The sequence below is a fragment of the Crassostrea angulata genome, chromosome 2 (assembly GCF_025612915.1).
Source record: "Crassostrea angulata isolate pt1a10 chromosome 2, ASM2561291v2, whole genome shotgun sequence".
NCBI lineage: Eukaryota > Metazoa > Mollusca > Bivalvia > Ostreida > Ostreidae > Magallana > Magallana angulata.
Genome location: NC_069112.1, coordinates 55,951,963 through 55,975,062, shown reverse-complemented (window position 1 = coordinate 55,975,062; position 23,100 = coordinate 55,951,963). Strand labels below are relative to the sequence as shown.

The 23,100-nt window shown below is 31.8% G+C and overlaps 2 protein-coding genes across 2 annotated transcripts; one reads left to right on the top strand and one right to left on the bottom strand.

Annotated features, from left to right (window-relative positions):
- Positions 1 to 735: 735 nt before the first annotated feature.
- LOC128171570 (multiple epidermal growth factor-like domains protein 11) lies at positions 736 to 6,864 on the top strand. The gene is made up of 10 exons (XM_052837364.1): positions 736 to 864; positions 1,521 to 1,751; positions 2,151 to 2,405; positions 2,672 to 2,809; positions 3,482 to 3,619; positions 3,767 to 3,907; positions 4,132 to 4,269; positions 4,554 to 4,706; positions 4,897 to 4,999; positions 5,088 to 6,864. The coding sequence occupies exons 1-10, from the start codon at positions 807 to 809 to the stop codon at positions 5,248 to 5,250; spliced, it is 1,518 nt and encodes a 505-aa protein (XP_052693324.1). The 5' UTR covers positions 736 to 806; the 3' UTR covers positions 5,251 to 6,864.
- A 2,076-nt stretch (positions 6,865 to 8,940) lies between these two features.
- Positions 8,941 to 21,905, bottom strand: LOC128174526 (uncharacterized). The gene is made up of 4 exons (XM_052840062.1): positions 21,749 to 21,905; positions 12,091 to 12,873; positions 10,309 to 11,229; positions 8,941 to 9,002 (listed from the first exon to the last, which is right to left on the bottom strand). The coding sequence occupies exons 1-4, from the start codon at positions 21,903 to 21,905 to the stop codon at positions 8,941 to 8,943; spliced, it is 1,923 nt and encodes a 640-aa protein (XP_052696022.1).
- Between the last annotated feature and the right edge of the window lie 1,195 nt (positions 21,906 to 23,100).

Sequence of the window (23,100 nt, the reverse complement as noted above, 5' to 3'; positions counted from 1 at the left end):
TTAGTTTCTTGTTTTGTTTTGTGTGTTTGTTTGTTTGTTTTTTAGGGGGTTTTATTTTGGGGGAGGGGGTGTTTTTTATTTTGTTTACATTCCTTGCTCAGATTTTTGTCTGGTATACAATTCAAAAACACTTCATAATAACATTAAAAACATATAAAGAGTACATTTGTAAAATAATCTAAAATATGACATTAATTATATTTTCGTATTACTATTATTCATCGTTTTAATACATATGCACTGCACTTTGATATATTTTCAAAAATCAAATCAAGCTGAAACAGTGTCAATTATTTCTTTTCTGTGCATTATTTTTCTACTTGATCATATCATAAGTAGCTGCATTTTCATTCTTTGTTCCTTTTTGTGCCTAAGAGATTATCAATAAATTTCAACGTTTCAACAAACAATCATGCTCATACATTAGTATATGGTGTATTACATTTAGTGATTTTTAAAAAGATGTATAAACATGGAAATTGGTACATAAAGCTATTAATTATAGCATATGAAATAATCTATTACATTAAAACCAGGGACGGTTTACGTTCAATTAATAAATGTTCGGGCTTTGTCAGTATAATTAATTTCTTATGATCTTAAACGTTATTGTACATTTTTGATGCGCAATTGTATGCCGCAGATACTTATACCTATACAAACCAACATAAAACTATATAACTTAGACATGACTCATGATCATTGAAACAAAAAGGTCAACAACACTTTTCCCGGAACTAGGTTAAACATATCACGTGTATGTTTAAAAAAGAATTAAATTTTCATTAGTTCCTTCCATTTTAGACATGCATTTGCTCTGGCTGCATTTATTTTTCCATTTATTCATCTTAATCAATGCATACGGTAAGGTATTTGCTTTTATATTTTTTTCCTAGTGCGTGATATTTCAATTTTATTTAAAATTAGGAGTTATTCAGTCTATCTTTGTTTTGAAGTGTAAGGATATAATTTTATTCAAAATAAATAGCAGTTGGAGTCAACATTTTTAGCAAATATACAGTAACACTTCCATTCATGTCAAAGGCATTTTAAACCCTACAAATTTGATATCCTCATTAGATAACTGCTTAATCATAACTGTTTCCATTGTTTTACTTGTTATATTATGACACAGACAGGAAGTTAACTCTACATTCCTCTTAAGAAAAAAAAATGATTTAATGATGTTTTAATAGCCTTTTTTTCGTATGTGTGAAATGGCTTTGACTCTCAATGCATAATATGAACATGTTTTGGGAATGCTTTAATCAATTGAGGCTTGTATGCAGACATCATAAAAAAGAACTAAGACAACTTCCTGTAAAAAAAACATCCTTGATGTTTCATTAAAATAGAAAGGCTCACAAATAGATGCATATGATTTGAATTGGATTCTTTAAAATTTCATATTTTCTATTAAAACGGTAGTGTAAAAATTGCATCGTATTAAAAGAAGAAATGGAAAAAAGAAAAGAAAAAAAACAATTGAAATCAATAAATAACCATATTTTACTATCAAGAAAATATTGCTCTGAGGAAACCAGCATGGCAGCGTTTTCCGTATAGCGGTCGACCTTGGTGGGGAGCAGATCGTGCTGTGGACGGACGGTTTACAGACCTATCTCAATATGACAACCAGTGTACAATATCCGGGAATTATCAGCAAGTGGCAGAATGGAGGGTGGATCTCCAAGAAGTCCTTAGCATGCATCATATTGTTATATACTATAGGACGGACAATGAGCCTTGGGGTACTTATATACTTTTATATATATATATATATATATATATATATATATATATATATATATATATATATATATATATATATATATATATATATATATATATATATATATATATATATATATATATATATACTGTTGAATAAAGTGTGTCGGATGAAGGGTAATTAATCAGTCAAATTTGTTTTAATTACTAAATTATACTTATTGATGGGTGGTTTTTTTTACGTTCAATCTAAAATTTAAAAAAAACCAAAATATGTTGGATTTCTGTGTTTTAATTACTTTTGTTGTTCACAATAATATTTAATATAAACTCAGAAGGAACGAATTTCCAAGTTTTTACTTATATTACAAAACCCTAACCGAAAATGTGAGTTTTCTTTAAAGATGTTATTTCAACAGGAAATCCTAGTAAATACTCGGGACGATTTTTGGGGTTCTCTGTCTACATATCAAACACAACGAATAAAGAGGACGGGATAACGTGCTTCAAAGATAGAAACTTTACTAGAGCAACAATAGAGAATCCTTTAACGATAAGTTGCCCTAATCACGGACGTTACGCTATCTACTACAACAATCGAACACAGCCCCCGTTTCCTTCTGGCTATTCTACAGATGGAGCATACAACGAAATCTGCGAATTTGAGGTTTATGGTAGGATCCGACGGCGACAATTTCAGCATAAAAAATGTTTTGATTGTTATTGTTAAAATTCTTTTACATGCTGTAAATATCCTTTCTAAACAAAAGCACAAATAATGATTGTTTTATCCCTTTTTATCAACAAAATAAGAATAACCAATTGTACAAAAAATGAAAAATACCTTACGTGCTGCTCTTAGATTGATTTTTATATACACTGTTAATGTATATCATTAAAGGATTGTTTCAAACATACGGAAATCATCATGTTATTTAAGGTTGCCCAACACCAGGATATTACGGAGAGAACTGTTCTTTATCGTGTCCAGGGAACTGTCAGGAAGGTCACTGTCACATCGAGGATGGAACCTGTCTGAGGTGTACCGATGGATACAAAGGTCCAACTTGTAATGAACGTAAGTATATGTAACAAATATAATCATAGTAATAACTTTTAATCAATAGTTTTAAAATTGTGTATCCAACCTGGTTTAAATTTGATTTAGAGAACGTTGATTTCGGTTTTATATGAGTACTTAGATAAAAGATCCATAACAGTGTCTAAGTCAATCAATATCCGTACTGTAACACATTTTTAAACGGGTCCATGTCTAAAAAATGTCATGAACATATAACAACATATTATCAAGAAGGTCGTCTAACATTTTTTGTTGTTGTAAAAACTGACTGATATTTAAAGAAGTATCTTGCACCAACCTTTTTTTTAATTATGTATTTAAAGAAAAATAGATATATGTAAAAAAAAAACCCACAAAAATGCCAATTTAAAAAATTAAATTATCAAACATTTCTATGATTTTTTCTCAATAAGTTGCGTTTCATATGTATAATGATGAAAACTATTTCAAATGTATGTATGCCCTTCAAATGACCAATCTTTTGACAATTATCTAAACTTCAATTTGTCTGCGATCCATAAAAATGTTTCAATGAAACTCTTTACAATAAACTCTACTTAAACAACCATGACCCATAACCAAACATATTTCTATTAACCATTGGACTTCTTTGTTACTCAGACTAAAATTTTAAACTTTTTGCTCAATGATATAACTTTTACATTACAGAATGCAACGGCAAATCGTACGGTCAAGAGTGTCAGCAAAATTGTGGAAACTGTAAAAACAATGAACAGTGTCATCATGTGAACGGAAGTTGTATAAACGGTTGTGGCAGTGGATTTTATGGCACAAAATGTGACCTAAGTACGTACATGTTAAATTTGTTTTAAGTATATGATCGTAGTTTAACCTCTTTTACCATTATATTGTCTTAATATTCTAAACAGATAAAATAAAATAACCAATCTGTATTAGTTATGTCTCAAAAAATGTCTTATATCGCAATTACAGCCTGCCCTGTAAGTCGATATGGCTACTATTGTGAGGAGCACTGTAACATCAACTGTGGAGTTCCATACAGATGTGACAGGATGACAGGGCAGTGTGAGGGAGGGTGTCAAGTGGGTTGGGAAGGGGCCACGTGCGATACACGTACATAGTCATTTTTTTTTTACGTTTATCAACATAATCCATTTACCAATAAAGAAGTAACAATCTTAACCAATGAATCAAAAAATTAATAGAAAAATCAATTAGAATTTATAGCAAATTTTGTGCCTTGCATAATATTACATTTAGGTACTTTATTTTGATTTACAAATGTTGACTTTGCTCCATTTAAACAATAAATTTCTATTTTTTGCTGCATTTTGCAGAATGTAATGAAGGAAAGGTTGGTCAAAATTGCAACCATTCGTGTGGACATTGCCTTGACAATGAGCAATGTAATTACATCAATGGTACATGTCCCAATGGATGTGATATTGGTTATCAAGGAAGTCAATGTACACAGGGTAATTGTAATGTTATAGCTCCTAAAAATTTATGCTAGATGTTTTCAAGGAAGGAATAGAAAAAGGTTGTGATTTGTTAACTGTCGGACAAAATTTAAGTATTTGATTAAAAAAAACGTTGTTTGGTTTTTTTTGTTTTGCATTTATATTTCAGTTGTTAATCCATTCTGAAGTTATACCTGAATTAATCGAGTAATAAGAAAACTTATTCTAATCGTAAAGAAAAAAAAACAAAAAAAAAATATGCTTGTATATCAAAAAAAATGTTTGATCTTGTTGTATAGTTTGCAGTAATAATACACATGGAGATGGATGCTTGCTTAAATGTGGGAACTGTTTATATCTGTATGGAGAACAATGTCATCACGTGACTGGTCAATGTCCACGAGGATGTGACATTGGCTACCATGGCGATCGCTGTGACCAGGGTTTTGAAGGTAATGTCACTTTCATGTAAAGGACAGTAATCGAATATGTTGGAATTGTAATGTTGTTTAAAGAATTAACAATAAATGAATATAGCTTTAACTAAAAAAATTTCGTGACAAACGATTTGTATTTCGTAAAAAATAAATCTGAAAAGGTTGAATTTGCTTTAATCTTATATTTTTTTTAACTTGGAGTCAGGTTTAATTCATCCTGTATCTGAGAGCCAATTATCCACCTCACTCTATGTCTGTACGACATTTCTTATCTTAAGTGGATTACTTAACGTCATTTTGGTTGTCAGGTACGTTTAAATATGTATACATTATGATTTTTTTTCTGATTTTTTAATATCAAAGCAGGTTTATAAGTAATTTTGAAATTCTATTAAGATTTCTCAGAGAACGAAGAAAGACAATGCGCAGACATCAAAAGAACTTGAAAAGTGAAAGTGAAAGGAACAAAGAGTTGGAGCACCCAATGCCTATCCCCGAGTGTTCGCAATATCAATATGAAAACTTCTCTCTGTATGAGGAACTTGGGCTATCTAAATAGAATAATAATTGTTCTTGCCTTTGAAAAAAAAATAAATAGTGCCTGTTTGGGAGGGTAACAGTTGAAATTGAAGCCCCGAGAAAACCATTGTCAACCGATGCGAAGCGGAGGTTGACAATGGTTTTCGAGGGGTGTCAATTTCAACTGTTATCCTCCCAAACAGGCACTATTTATTTTATTATACTGAATGTCTTAATTTTATATATGTTTTTACTGCTTTTATAGAGAATTGACGTGAATTCCATGGTGAACCGTACGCGCATAATTACCGCGCATGTAACAATTCGTTGTGTTACCCGTTGCTAAAAGTGTTGCTAACGCTGAGGGTAATAGAACGGATTATCAACTGCGTCTAAACCAATCAGATTTCAGTATCTAACTTGAAAGTATAATAATACAAAATGTTAATAGAACTTTCACATCAATGAACACTTAATTTGTGGATCAACTTAGTAACGAAATCCACGAAAATTGGTATTCAACGAATATTAATGTAACCACAGTATAAAATATTCGTTGTACATTTGTCCATGGTAAAGATCCAAAGACTACTATTTTTTAAGCTGCCCTTAATTATAACGTGAATATCATTCTCTTTCTATAAATTTTGCATTGTCTTCCTTAGAACAGTTTCTGTTATTTTTTGTTTCTAGGTCCGGATATAGTTTTTGTTATTAATCTTTACACTTGGATTTATTGCTTTCATTATTACTTTTACAGGCGGCAATTTTTTAATGCTTACATGCATTTGTTTTGTTTACTATTATTCCTCTCCTGTATAATTTTCATTTGTCAAAACAGTTATTTGACAGCGGGTTTTTTCCTATCAACCTGTGTTGCCGCAACAGTCGATCAATTTCAAATCATTGCCAATTATGACCGAAATGATTATTGATACCTTTTAAATTTCATTGACCATAGAATCATTTTTTGACAGTCTTATGTAATGTATTTAATGATACATGTATTTTATATTTGTATTGAAATATCGTTTGGGCAGTCAAATCAATGTTTCTGACATTCGTTCATATATTTAGTAACTTGCTTATTGGTATTTTGTCTTTTGTGTATTACAGTGATGTCATTAATATTCAAGGGTATCAAGTTTCGTGGATAAAGTGAAAATCACGGTTTCAAGAATAAGTTAATTGTGGCAAATGACCCTATCAATACACATGGTAATAGAAATTGCATTTCAATGAACATTTCATTTTGTGGATCAGCTTTACAACAGAATCCACGAAAATTGGTATTCAACGATCATTGATGAAACCACAGCATATTGTTCGTAATTTCTTTAACATACATTTCTAATAATGCTTTTATTCATGTAATTTGTAAAATGATGGCAATACAAGCCGTTCCCAATTCTTCACACAGTAAAAAAACTTCGCATTTTTTTACAAAAATCAATGATTTAGTCTGTCCTCCTTAGAATCTTCACACACAATATATGTATATCTGTATGCAGTTACCTAATTATGTATATATGTCACTTTACTTGTATTTTCTTTTTGTATTGTAACACAATTTCCTCTGACGTCATTTGAACATTGTATATTTTTTCTGAGCCTCAGATACCATCTTTAGTATGGCCATGGTGAATAAACTGAATTTGAATCTAAACTACCCCTAGAAACCTATTTTTTTTTTGGGGGGGGGGACTTTTATATTATTACAAAGGCTAGGCATATCGGATTCAAATTTGTTACACATATTTTTCACTATTCGAATGTGCTCTGCTGTAATATAAACTTGCTTTTATAAAACAATGTAAACATTTTTAACTAAGTACAGAATAGACAACATTTTTTTTATTATAATCATAACTAACAAAAATAGTTTAAACACTTGGCTTCTATGGTCATACTAAATATTGCTGAAGTGAAAGTTTCAGCATTAAGATAAAATTGAAATGCATTCTTAATTATGTTTTGTAAACACTTAATCGATATCATTTCATTTATTATTGTTGAAATGTACATTTCTACGTTTGCCAGTCATGCAAAGGCTTGTGGCAACACACTTTAAAGCAATATGAGCTGTATTTTTTAGAATTTTATTTTGCTGCAAAAACCTGCTAGTATGATTAGGTTGCATGTAAGTTAAACTTTTATGATAAATAAGATTTCGAAAAATTATTAATTTTTGTCAGAAGAAAGATTTCTTTTCTTTGAAATATATAGCAGATCAATATTTGTACAAGACCACAATAATTCAATTTTTCTTCAATTTAGGCTTCTAAACAGCTTTTACCACTAAGATAAGGCTAGCAGAAATTTAAGAACCATGGTACTTTTGTCATTTTAGAAGAAAATATCTTATCGTTACAAAAAATTTCAGCATGAAAATTGCAGTGCATCTTGCTTTAAAATATTGCGCACGTTGAAAAAAAATTTTCAATGTGCGTCTAACTTGTTACAAAATCAGCTCATTTTGGCTTTTCTCATCAAAGTGAGTTAATTTTGGGACCAAATCAGAACACTTTGATCTTTTTTTTCAAAATGAGCAATGAGTGTAAACATTCATATCTTTTTCATGAAGACATTTATAAAACTGTTTACTGATATTGCATTTATTCAAAATAAGTGTGATTTTTTTTTATAACCGTGTTAAATCTGGTCTATATATACGACAACCACTGATACAGTCAAATTTCCGAAATATTAATCGAATGATCAAATTGAGTATACTCGAAAAATGCAACCGATTTTTTCTTCCTAAACATCATATCATATTTTTGAACTTTGATAGATAAAGTTTAGTCATAAAAAAATAAGTTGCCCAATGCAATCAAAAGCCTTTTACATGTTATAATGAGTTTCTAGTCATAAAACCTCTTCTCGTATTTAATCTAAATGAATTATTTCGATGTAAAAAGTAAGGAAGTTACATGTACATGTACATGTATATTACATTGTAATTACTTTATAAAAGGCATATCAGAATGCACTTTTTGCATAATGTTTTCAAAAAGAATCATATTAATACTGTATTGAATAAACGCATTGATTAAATAATATACAAAACAAAGATTTATAGAACAAAACAAAAAACAAAAACAAACAAAACAAAAGGACACATGATGGTTAATCGGCGCAGTTGACTTGATATTTTGACAACAAATCTGAATGAACTCCTGAACTGTTGTTCTTCATTGTGCAATTGCAATTCAGAATAACTAGTCTTTTTAATACTTTTGTTGATGTCCAATCGGGCTAAGCTAAGTTCAAACAATAATCTTAAAAGGTCCCAAGAACTTCGACTGTGCCCTGTACATTTTTTTTTTAAAATGCATTAATATCGATCATTCAACGCGCTTGTATTTTTTTTTTAAAGAATCAAAATTAGTAAACTTACTCCCAGTTTTAACGCACTTAAAAAAAAAGAATTCAAAATGTGTGACTTTTTAAGGTGTTGTAACAAACGTAAAGAAGTAACACCGTACTGATAAGATATGACCAATCATTGTAAACCAGAGGCATACACTAAATTGTTTACAACATACAATTACATTCTTTATATCATAAGTTGATTACATCTAATAACTTTTTTTGAAACTTTTTTTTAATGAACACATCTTACAGGAAAAAATAGGATGAAAACAATAAACCTTTAAGAACCTAACCCCCCCCCTCCCCCCCCCCCCCCATTCCTTAGAATCACTGTGTCCTTCTCCAAAGAATTTCTTTAAAAGTCTGCTTGAACCAGACAGCACTCTTCATATTCATCTTCTAATACTGGATTCTCATCTGTAAATCATTTATAAAAGGTTGAATAAAAATTTATCAAGAAACATATATACATATTGCCCGACATTAAGAAACAACAGATGAACAAACTAAAACTAAAGCAAAATAAAACAAAAATTGTGTGGAATCAGTGTTTAATACTTGAAATTGTTAAAAAACATTGTTGCATTTTGTATGATATTGGCAAAGAAAATAAGGTATTTTTATTTTTATTTATTTTTTTTACAATCGACCGTTGCGAAATTTAAATCTAAAGGCAATGTGATTTTTAAGGTCAAGATCTATTAAATGAAAGGAGCCTACAGGTTTTTGAAATTCAAGATAAAAATTCTTTTAAGGATGCTTCATAACAATATCTTTGTTTCATAGGGTGTACCGGGGCTCAAATGTTTAGTAAACACAATGAAAAATCATGTTTTAAACAACCATTTTCTGTTAAATATGAAGGGCAAAAGTAACAAATCTCGGAGTTTTGTCCATTTTTGACTAATGAAATGTAGATATGTAGATTGCCTACAGTCTCTCCAAAAATGGCATTAAACAAGCTCTTGACCTCCTCTTTGAAATGATGTCAAATTGAATATAGATACCGGGATTACTTTTCCCTTGATGAAATATAGAATGTCAAAATTGTGTGTTATTTTCTACATAATTCCTTTAAAGCCGTAAAATACGGGGGAAAAACAAAAATCAATTATGACGTCATAATGGTTCTAGCACCGGAAAGACACTCTGATATCATTTACTAGATCTAGACCTTTATAAAAAAAAACTGCCAAACAAAGTATTTCTTTTAAAAAATTAAATTATACTTCTTTGAATAAGGGTAGTAATTATATATTTTTCTGGTGCTTAAAATATAAGTACTGATATTGATTAAGGCTGACATCCTGTTTAAGGAGACTCATACATGTACTCCTTCACTATGTTCATTTTAATACGCACTTTTAACGTTTAGGTATAAACATATCACTGCTGTATTACTTGTTTTTGTTATCTTTGTCTTAATATGTACTTGGGTAATGAATTTGAACATACTAGTAATAGATTTTCTCTTTGATTTCTTTTTCCTCGAAAACAAACGACGATGTCATGAAAGACGGTGAGTGTACCGAATAGAATATTTATGTTTGACTTTTATACTTGATTATTTATTTTGTGTATCGTCAATGTAAATAAATAATTGTTACAATTGGTTCGGCATTAAATGTAAAAATAGCACACTACATGTATATATCTAAATATTTAGTGATTTCCAATGTTGGCATCAAACATAAAAACTCGAATATAAAATTAAAAATCTTACCAGTAAGAGGGTCCTGTGTTGGTATATACTTGTAGAGACATACTAAGTAGTTGACGTCTGACCCTACCCAGAGAAGGTCGGCTTTGACATCATAACACAGGCAACTAGGCGAGACTATACCTGATGGTTTAATTAGCAGATTGGATAGGAAGTGTCCGTCTTTATCAAGAATCTGTACTGCGTTGGTTAACTCATCACATACCAAGATATGTGACAGATTGTCAGTGCAGATTCCTAGTGGAGATAGTTCTGATCCAGGAGGATGTCCTTTGTACGAAAAACGATGTCTTCCTTCGCGGTCTGTTACCACAACAGCACCTGTCGAGTCAGACACCACGACATCCCCGTTAATGTTTTCTGTTATATAACGTGGTGTATTGTATATATCGCTTCCAATTTCGTTGTGTTGTATTTCCTGTATTTCTTCCCCGAGGTTGTTGTACCGAATAACCTTGCCTTGTATTCTGTCCAATTTCTTCATACCGACCAAAACGTCATCAGTTATTTGAGAACAGTAAAGACACCATGGTCTCCATGCAGAATCGGTTTCCTGTATATATTTGATAAAAGTTGTTTTTGTTTTCTCTTTATATTTTGACAGTTTGACAATGTTATAGTCCTTCTCGATAAAAAACAACTCTTCCCGAGATAGGTTCATTGAGTGTGATCCAGTATGGGCATTACTGCGTAAATCCTCAATATGGTGTATAGTTTCACCTGATGTACTTGTAATGATGAAGTTGTTTCCTTCATTAATTAAAAGGCAGTCGCATATGCCGTATGATAAATGGGAACAGCGTTTAAAGTCTTTCACTGTGAAATAGTTCTGTACTGCTGGGGCAAATATCTGCTTTTTCGAACAAGTTCCATCTCCGACGTCATGTTGCATCATATTTACAGCCTCGCAATGTTTATTTTGATCTATGACACAATCATAAAATAAAAGTCAAATTTAATATTGTAGCAGCCCGCCCTCGGTGCGTGTTTATTTAAACTAAAATCTTATATAAAACCTTAAATGTAACAATTATAGTTTGTGTCAGTATCTTAAATTTATATAATGCAACCGGCTTAATACATTTCGTTGTCACTTTAGCAAATACCAATATTTGTGAGTTTATCTTTCCAATATACTATACCGGTGTCTATATTATGTGTTATGAAATCTGTAACAAAAAAATGACATTAATAAACTGTCAACCATCTCAAAAATCTATAAAACAAAATACAAATTCAACACAGAGCAACACGGACCTCTAAAAATATAAAGGTAGGATCAGTGCCATTGAGGAGTGAGCATCCTTTGCTGACCGGTCACTCCCGCCGTGTGCTCTTTGTCGTAATCAGGAAAAAAACGGAAAAGTCAATAGACAACTCGGTGATGATTAATTATGGTCTAACAATTAATATAAAATATGTCAGTCACCATGCGACCCAGTGGAAGATTGTATTTGCTAATAAGGTCGATGTATCGACCATAGAACTTACGAAAAGATGAATTCAAACGAGACTGTTGGTAGTCCAGTTTTATTAACTTTGTTGTCAGTAATTACCCTCGCCTTAGAAACTGTTCATACGAAGAGCATGTCCTTGTGTAATATATTGAAAACTCTTTTTATAGCAATGATACTAAATGCATGTAGGTACATTGTAGAAAAGTTTATTGTACTGATGTAAATGCATCTATCTTACTTTCAAACATTTATTATTTGTGTGTGTTTACGCCCTCCAGCACCGCACTAATAAACAAATTAATCTTAAATAAGAGTTTTGTTATCTTACCTGCCAGTACATCTTCATTCCTTAAATACGTGTAGATAGCTACTGTATTGTTGTACTCTGAGCCGACCCAAAGAAGATGTGTCTTTTTATCAAAGAAAATAGAACATGGTGTGGAGACGCACTGTAGGTTTATCGATAGATATGACAAAAACTGACCGTCTTCATCAATAACATGTATTGAGCTTGTGTAATAATCGGATACCAATATGTTTGACAGTGCGTCGGTGGACACTCCAAGTGGATCTAATGCTGTTTCTTGTGGATACCCTGTGTATGCGAAACGAAATTTTCCTGCACAATCAGTGACCACTACAGCGCCAGAAGTATCAGACACCACCATATCTTCATTGTTGTTCTCTGTTATATAGCGAGGATATTTAAAGATGTCCAGTCCTTCTTCGTTACATTGTATTGTTTGCACCATTTTGCCATTTTTGTTAAACCGAATTATTTTTCCTCTTCTTAAATTCATATTTGCCCTGCCGACAAAGATATCACACGTGAATGCGGAATAATATATACATTGCGGTCTCCATTGATTTGAATCCGTATTCTGAATGAATACGGTACTTTTTTTCAAATCCTTTGACAATTTGAGTATAGTGTCATCCTTTGCTACGTAAATTAGTTCACCATCACTGTTAAGCGTGTGCAATCCATACGACCCATTATAAGATCCATCGCGATAATCTTTGATTTGATCTTTGATTTGGTGTAATGTTTCACCAAGTTCGTTGACTAATACAATGCCATGATCATCACTCACCCATATCCTACATGTACCTGTTGCGCATACAGATACACTTTTGCTACACCGAACATCAGTAATTGACAAGTATTTGTGTAGGATCGGGCTATACGGTGATGACAATAGATTTTTCTTTCCTACTTTTCTTTCTTTAGTCTCTGTTGTTTGAATAGGATAAATCATCAGAGATTGATTCCGGATCTACGAAAAATGTAAAACGAATGTTTAAAACAGAACTAGGCTATAAATACGTTGACTCTCACCGCATGTTAAATTTACAAGTAATTTCTTGTCTTCATATTAGGTAATTATTATAATATATGGTATATTATGTATTGCATAAATAGTTCATGTTAAGTACTAGCAGTTTCTGTTAAGGAACATGAATGAATGTACAATTATTCCAAGGGATGAACCTCCCTCAACAATAGTGAGCTAAAAAGATTTTATTGGATATGAAATATAAAATATGGAAAAGAAAAGTCCAAAATTATTTACAACGAGAGTAAGCTAATTCGTCTCGGTAAAAAAAATTATTCTATGAATTTCTCACCAAATTCACAACTGCGTTTGATAAAAGTAAAAAAAAAATATGCATCTTTAGATGAATAATTTTTAAAGGAAGGATGTGCAACATCATTTGGATTGACGAACATGTGTTTTGCGCATGTGTGTAGCAAACGTAATTCAAAGAAAAAAACAGAGGTAGAGAATGGTTGGAAAGAACATTAATAATGTTGACAAAACATTACTTAGAATTGTTAGAAAACCTTTATTTACATTGTATTTGCATGCATGGCAAACAGTTTTTAACGTATGAAGTGTGATGAAAGAACAAAATGTCTTTCTTAATTATGAATGCGACATAAATAGTTAAAAATTTACTAAGTCAGATATCAAATCATAGAAATAGTTTGCTTTAAATGTTGACTTTCGAATTAAGCATTGATAAAGCATTAACCATGTGGAATATAAAATTGTAATGGATTTTTCAATTATAATTTTTAACCTCATCACGACATGTAAGATAATTTTATTTTTTAAGCATTAAGCATGAACACTTACTTAACAACGAATCCTGTCTGAATATATACTTGTAAACACCCAGTGTTTGTTGATTATGGTCAATACCAGCGTAAAGAAGGTTATTGAGGACGTCATAACTCAGACAGTATACCCTTCACATCCCAGAAAGTTGAAAATGTGATAAAAATTGTCCATTTGTATCTATGACATGCACAGAGTTCGAGTATGGAGCGCATATAAGGATGTTCGATTGACCGTCGCAACATACTCCATGAAACCATGTGTAAGAACATGAGCGATGACTTGTATATGAAAAACGATAATTTCCTTCCCTGTCAGTAACCACTACAATATTAAGGCCCGAGTCAGACACCACGATATCCCCATTACCGTTTTCTGTTATATATGCAGGTTTACGATAAAGCGGTTTTCTACTGTTGTTGTGCTGTATGTTTTTCGTCTTATCTCCATCCCGGTTGTAATGCAAAATAGATCCTGTCCTTGGGTTTTCTTTTGTCACTCCGACAAGTAGGTTTCCAGTGAAAGGGGAACAATACACACTTAAAGGTCGCAATGCAGTGTTAGATAACGTTATGAATTTAGTTTTTGTCTTCACATCTGCCGACAGTCTCATTATGTTATGTTCTTCATTTATATAAATCAATTCACCATCACTGGTAACTGTGTGCATTCCGAATTCTCGTTCACTGAATAAATCTTTAATATGGTATATTGATTCACCTTTAGTGTTAATCAATACGAGATTTTTATGATCACAGACCCACATTTTATCTGCCGAAATAAGTGACAAATGGGAACAACACCTGATGTCTTCCACTCTAATTGCATTCAGTAGCAATGGACCCGGTGTCTCTAAATAGAGTAGTTCATTTACATAGCAATGTTCTTCCCCCGTTTGTACTGTTGAGTGTCCAGCAGATTTTCTTACAACGGCACTCAGTGAGGGTTCAACTAAAAAAAACATAATAAGTTACAAACTAATATGTTAATTTTGTTTGAATAAATGCAATACCATGCAACTTTATTTTACTTAGTCGTTTATGGTTTTATATATATATATATATATATATATATATATATATATATATATATATATATATATATATATATATATATATATATATATATATATATATATATATATATATATATATATATAACATACTTATTCTAATAACCTATGGCATACGTTTGTGCAAAATTGAATTAACGAATTGAATTGTAATTATAAAATAAATAAGAGATTAACACTAGTAACATATAAGAGTGAAATGTGCCATACCGTAGGTGTTATCATATTGGGTTATATACTTATAACCAAGCACTGTGTTTAGACTTGATGATCCCACCCAGAGAAGGTGTGTGTTTACATCGATAGTTAGGCTGCATGGTGACAGTATACCCGGTGGTCGCTTTAGAAGATATTTTAGAAAATGGCCGTCTTTATTAATCATATGTACTGAGCTACTGTAGCTATCACACACTAGTATGTGCGAAAGTGGATCAGTACAAATTCCTTGAACCACCCCAAAATCCGATGGCCCTCCATTGTAAGAGAAGCGATGTCGACCTTCAATGTCTGTAACTACAACTGTACTTCTATCCGAAATAGCAACATCCCCATTGTTGTTCTCTGCTATATGGGAAGGAAGGGAAAAAAGAGGGTATCCTGATTCGTTATACTGAATTGTTTGCTTCAGACGGCCCAATTCATCGTAACGGTTTATCCAGGTTTTGTTATTAAAATCATCATATCCTATGAAACCTACAAGAAGATCTCCAGCGAAGGGGGCGAAATACACACAACATGGTCCCTTGTTATTGTATGGTGTGTTAATTAATGTCGTTATTTTTTCCATATCGTGTGACAGTTTAACGATGTTATGATCGTTATTTATAAACACCAAATTGTTTTCATTGGTTACTGTAAAATATGCAGCAGGGTAATAAAAAGAAAAATCATTAAGTGGTCCCTCTTGATGAAAAAGTGTGCCGCCCTTTGTGTCTTTCAAATAAAACTTGTTTTTACATCCAATCCATATCTTATCTGATGTCACAAAAGCCATGTGGGAACAGGAGTCAACATCTGTCGTCATAAAAGACTTTTGCAACACAGGTGCAGGCATCAACTTTAGTTCAATATCTGTAGGTCGTTTTCGCCCCTCTGTGACCTTTATATCGCTCAATAACATCGCCACGCCCTTTGCTTTCAGTCTTTCAGTTACACTTAGCTTGGCATGTTTTGAAAATCCATACCGTTCTTTTAATGTTCTAAAGGCAGAGTTTGATAAAAGGAATTTTACAGGATCTTTTGCTGACTGTTCAAATGAATGTTTGGAACACACCAAACTAGAAATATGTATGTGTCTTTTCAGATTTTGCACAAAACACTTGTGTATGAGTTCAACGTCACATAAAACTTTATCAACGATATCCTTAAGCCGTGTGGCATTCAAAATAAGACTTGCATTACCTTTGCACAGTTCTTTTTGGCAGGTTTTCACATCAGCTTTGATGCCGGTCATCAAAACACTTTCATATAAGTGAATCTTGCCCCTCACGACGTTAAAAGTTTTTCTGAGTCGCTGATGGTGTGAATCATAGAAGGATTTAATATCTAATGTCTTGTGTTCGGTATGTTCAGAGCAAGAGGAACACATGGGCAATTCACAAGTTTCACAATACTTATCATAAACATTATCAGTATGTATCGCACAATTCTCTTGAATCGGGGAGGAGGTCATTTTCCTGCGGAATATCATCACATCATGGTCAGTTGTATTTATATTAATCACATGCTCCTCTTTACAGCTGGAACATAAATCACGTCTGCATGAAGAACATATGAATTTCGTGTCCCCCTGGCAGTTCGAACACTGCCGTGTTGCATAAGGACTTGGAGTAGCCATGCTGTGGTGAAATGTGTATATACATGGAATCACATAACCTTTAAATGAAAGAGTAGATTAAAGTGGCATAATGACTTATACGATGATATTTTGCTTTAATTTTTTATCATGGTAACAAAAATAAAAAAAAAACAAAAATAATGAATTAAGCATGTGTCTTTTCTCCTAAAAATTCATAAATGTATACACATTTCATTAGTATAAGTATAGATCAACATTAGGGGTAATTAAACTCAAAAGGCACATTTCATGTAAAAACATATTGACTAGTAAAAGACCCCTAAAAGATTCAGAGTAAGATTAATGTATAAAATAAAACGACTTATGGAGATTGATAAATCGATAGCAAAATACGTACTTATCTAGATCTTTTTCAATCTCCATTTAAATGTCGCTTTTGTTTTATACTATAATTCAATCTATATCTTATAAAGACATATCACGTTTTTAAAAAATCGACCTAAACAAATTTAAGTTTCTTGCATAGTATGGTGTAAATTATGTTTAAACGTAAAATTTATATCATATAGTTTTATACACATTGACAATTTTTCTTTCATATTGAACGAATTTGTCCTAAAACATTGCTCTTAAATAATGTCAGAGTGCACATTCTTATTGCAGTGTATCAAATATTTAATTAAATGGTGAATTAAAATATGGTAAAAACTATTCTTATTTAGTATTGACGTTATTTTGTTTTGTATTGTGTTTTTTTAAATCAAACCCTGTCACTCGATCATTAAAAATAACACAAAGTATTTAAGTGCTTTGATAGAAACAAAAAAGACAGATAAGTTGTCTTTCTATAATTGTCGCATGGTTCCACTTTAATGTCTGAAAGGTTCAGTTAAATACCCGTGGTAAACCATTGATGCACGCACAGGTCTTTTTATTTTAATGGGAACTCCGAAAGGTCAATTGATTTATCATCGGATTTAGCTGGTAACAAACCTTACGTCTGTTAAGTGGCTATCATTTATCTTTTAAATGGCTGTAAACTAATTGAATTCGTTGTACTTTTATAGGATTGTTTTCGATCAAATGGAAGACTTTAAGACAATGGCAAATGTTTCATTATTGCATTTATTTGAGAAAAAAAAGAACATATACATATGTTGATAATAAGGTGAAAATATCAATGATATCAAAGGTGACAGTATTGTTATTCTGAGTTTCAAAAATGAAAAAAAAAACAATTTTTAGAAATCATTTATGCACGTTTTGATTTGTTCAAAACTGTAATTATTAACACTCCAGATTGTCGATATATTTTTACAGGCTACCTTATTTATATTGTTCATCAGGAGATAATAACAATGTTGATTAAACACTACGATGGCAAAAGAAGAATTAACAAATTCAAAAGGTTTTGAAAAACTGGTGCAAAAAACGGAGAACGAAATCATGCTAACAAAACAAGATTAGTAGTTTCTCATTAATGTAAAAGCTGACAAGAACCTAGTGCAGATCAAATGAAAATGATATGGTATTTTTATATGTTTTATTTATCATTTTAATTCGATCGATTTGTCTTTATTATTCATAGGTCAAAATGATCTACTCTTTTGACTTTATTGATGGTGCTTGACAGGCACAAGTGTTTAGACTGATGTTAAATGGCGGTAACCGTTCTAACAACAGGCAATAACATTGCAATAGTGCAGAAAAGGGACCAACAGATTATATTAGTTAATTCAAATGATAGACATTTATGTCTATCATTTGAATTAACTAATATAATCTGTTGGTCCCTTTAACAATCTTACCTTCTCAGGCACGAGAGACACGGATTACATAATGCACGTTTTCTTTAAAAGAAGCAGAAAAAAATAGCGTCTTCTATTATTATTTGTCAATATAATATCATGTCCAAAAAACACCAAAAAAACACACACAAAAACAAACACAACCACAGTGTGTTGCTACACTGTTGTATCCTCATGATTAAAATCTTAAAATTCCAATATATTGAATGCATGCAAATGACAAACTAATTGTCATCGATTAGAAAAAAGACATAACAATGACCGAGTTTTAACAGAACAAGATGTGTAGATACTAAAAGAAATAAAGAAGGTATTTATACCTGGGTAAATAAACCTTAACTTTAAAAGCCGTTTACGTCTATTTGTCTTAAATAGAACATAAATTAATGAGCTTACTCTGGTGCAGTTGAACTCAATTAGAAAATCATCAAGTAATTGTTTGATTTCAACATATTTTATTGTGAGATGGTTATAACTAAAGGTATAAGTCAAAAATCAAAGTCAAAAATCTAAGAGCGCTCTTTCCTAAAAGATCCATGACAAAAAGCAACAGAATGTTTTTCGCCATTATTAGTTTTCTTTCCTTGAAGAATAAAATGAAAGAAAATCCTGTATACTCTGTATTAAGTTCATGCATTGAACATGTAATGATTTTTTGAACATTTGAAATGTTACCTGATTTAACGGGTTTGTTTTTCCTTTTAATCTCAATACTTTACATTTTAACAACTGTTTTGAACAACAATAATGATCATGTATTTACTGCATGCTGTAATATTCATCTTGGTAATTTTTAATGTCAAGAGTACATTAAAAAAAATTAGGTGGTTTTCTAATGGGCAATTTTGGTAAAAGCAATTAGTTTTTTTCTTAAAATTATTCAAATTCATCTTGTGTAATCAAATAGTCCATTAAATTCGTGTAAATGTATTGGCTGGTTTTGTCCTGATTAAAATTTCCTCAATATGTTCACTTGTTTTTCGTCACACGTTTCAAACCAAATTCATCTAAGAAATATCTACATTTGCAATGTTTCTTTATATGAACCTCTAGAATAGTGAAAACATTTCATTCTGTGTGAACTTTTTCATGACGTCACAATGATCATAGCACACGCTTATTGCTTGCTGGTTGGGTTATTGAAAACATAAAATCTCGGTAATTTTTACAATTATAAACAGTTTCCTATTTCACATGTAAATATAAGCAACATACAGCAATGTTAAAAAGTTCACCTGGATATGAACTTGGTTGGTACGTAATTAAATGATCTGAAAAACCTATCAAGCCTAACATAATTTGATCATGTGACCAACCAATTTCATATCTCTGTTAACTTTTTAAATTGCTGTTTATTTCTTAAATAATTAGTTAGTTTAAAATGTTCGTCCGAATATGTAAGCTTGGTTGGTGACGTGATCAAACCATGTGAAGTCTTAAGGGCCTCTTGGAAGATTTGATTACTTACAAAATTCATAATATATCATATTCATGAAGTATGACGACCAATTACTAGAACAAAGTCCCAAGAAGACTAAAACTAGATATAACGAAGTGGAGGGTTTGTGTCAATATATTATAAGATAGGCAACACTTAATGTGTTCAATTATTATAATATAAAGCAGCCAACCAATTACCTCCTTGAAAAGTTTAATACAACTAGTAAAATAAAATATATTCTTACATTTTAAAGTTAAATGATATACCGTTATTGAAATTGTTACGCTACTTTGTAAATACTGTTTAGTTTTATACATTTTTCTCTTTTGAAACTATTTAAGAGTGTGTCTCTTATTCAACATTAATACTACTACATAATAGACGAACACAAAAAGGAAGTTACAATATGATGATGGCTGGATAACATGAATTGTTTAACTGAGTGTTTTGTGGTAAATTGCCACTTCATATATTGAATATGTGATGCTAAAAAAACATGCCAGGCTATTATTTCAGTGTTATTATTAAAATGGCCAACAACAAAGATTTTTAAAGACTGAAAAAGAGAAATAGCAAAACAAATTTCATATAGATAGAAAAACATGTTTTTTCCTTAATTTAGGAAATTAGTAATGTAGAGGGCATTTTTCTGAACATGGTTGTTTCATTTCTTCCTTATTATCCTATTTTACTAGATTAATAGATTACACGTTAGATTGCTCACATGAAACACATACATGAAATCTATTATGAGCTAAAAATGTGCAATGATTATTTTTTTCTTTGATGCAAATCGAGTCATACCAAAATCTAGATAGGGAATCTAAATACGCCATGTATTATGTTGGTGATAATCCGAGGCAAAACTTCTGAAAAATGTTAATTTACAATGAATACATTAAAAGTCTTATTAACAGTTTCGTAGTATTAAAAGTCCATGAAAAACGCATTTAATCTTAAGGAGATGTTTACAGTACAGGCAACGCGGATCCCGTGTTTCCCGCGCTCTGTCACTGTATAAACACATCGAGGTGATCGGCCAGGTGAGACAGGTATACCGCGTTCCCATCACGGTAAACTCATCATCTATCTGTCCCCGCCACTGTAAAATTATCGATGGAAAAGTATCGTATACAACCGGGAGTTATCTCCCCGAATGACAAATAAATTGCATGTTTCTTTATATTAAATGACGATATCTAAGTAGATTTTGGTGTAATCGAAAGTCTTTTTTACTATTTTTATTTATTTCATAGCCATTAAATAAACTATTAAAGTATTTAATTTAATACTTGTGCAGCAATTGCAAATAAAATATTTTCGAATCCATTATCATATTTTAAGAAGGTCCTTAAATTAAAAATTATCATGAAATGATTTTAATTGCCAATAAAATTATAAATGTGTACGCAGTGTGATTACATTTTTCTTAACAATTAATTGGTCCGCCTACATTTGTATTGTTTGTTGTTGAAGTCCATGCGTGTCAACTAATGATGAGCAAGTGATTAAAAATTACCAACCCGGTATTTTTAGCACGTTCCGTTCATTTCTTACAAGGTCTTCTACGTGTAAAGAACATTTTTTGTGAATTCACGTTTTAGTGAATTTGTGTTGCGTTACTTTAGGTACATGTATGGCTCGTCGTTTGTCATTGCGCGAGGATTCCCACTTTCTAGTGCGTTACGTTTGCGACGACAATCCTTAAGTGCGAAGCAGTGTGTTCTTCAAGACTCAGTCTGACTTGAATATTCAGTGTGGAAATGAGTATGACGTTCAGTGGGGCCGGCCTGAGGGAGTCGATTGGGCTGTGGTCTTGCATGCTGAATGTGAGCAGGACATGAGGGCCAAGCTGTGAGAGATGGAAGATACTGAGTGTCTACCAGCCTCTCCTTTCTCATCAACTTCTTTGCCACCTTCGAATACGCCCCATTGTAATGCAAAAAATCAAATTAACGTGTATCTCTCTGAACTGAATTATAACAAATAGAGAGTAAGGAGCCTAAGAGATACCCAGAGTTGCATAAAATTATGTAATTGAAAGATATTGTGGGTATCCCATGTCATGGTGTCGTGATGGTGTACCAGCTACCAGTCGTGACGGAGGTTAGCGTTCGCTCCCGACCGAGCCCCCCCTCTCTCTCTCTCTTAACAGAATAACTAGATAATTTTTTTTGAGAAGGAAATGTTGTTAAACCGTTCTTATGTTCTTACACATTTCAAAGAAATTAAGAACATGTTTTGAAAGTTTTGCTGTTGATATTTCATGCCGATAAAAAATCATTTAAACGTTTCAGTAAATGTATTGATATAATTTTATGTGTGCATGTAAATGTAATCTTATTGAATATAAAGCTACTACAAATATGTAAACCCGTTTCCCGTTATCGTAACCTCACCCCCCACCGCTTTATGACTGTCGAAGTTAACTTTTTTTTACTTTAGTCCCAATTGTTTTTACACAAAGGTGTGAAACCGTCGCACTGACAGGAAATCGCTCTACGCTTGAACGCACAAAATACACAGGAATGAGGCAGGTAGATAATTTGTGTAACGATTGACCAAGAAGAATTCTACATGCATATCAAACAATTTAACTAATAGTTATATCAAATAATTGATTCATTCTACTGCGTTCTTTAACCTCTGAACGTGTTGAAGATGTTCCTTCCCGCAAAAATTTCCATTATAAACTAAACGAGAGATAGAGAAAAAACACAACAAATTAAACTTTCCAAACACAATATATCATGCATCACGAACATTGAAAAAAAAACTTGATTGTTAAACATACTTCTTATTTTCTTTATTAAAAATAAAACTAAAAGAACGACACTTTATCATGGAGGAAACACATGGTAGAGCTAGCGGGCTGATTTGATTGACAGGTGCAGCACGTGGACTCAAATCTGAAATTGCATGATGGATTCAATCACAGTGTACCATATTATTTTATGAATACTAATTTTATGAATATTTAGTATTGGATATTAGTATATTTCAATAAGTGTACGTTAAATTACGCCTAAACGCCCCCCCCTCTCTCTCTCTCTCTCTCTCTCTCTCTCTCTCTCTCTCTCTCTCTCTCTCTCTCCT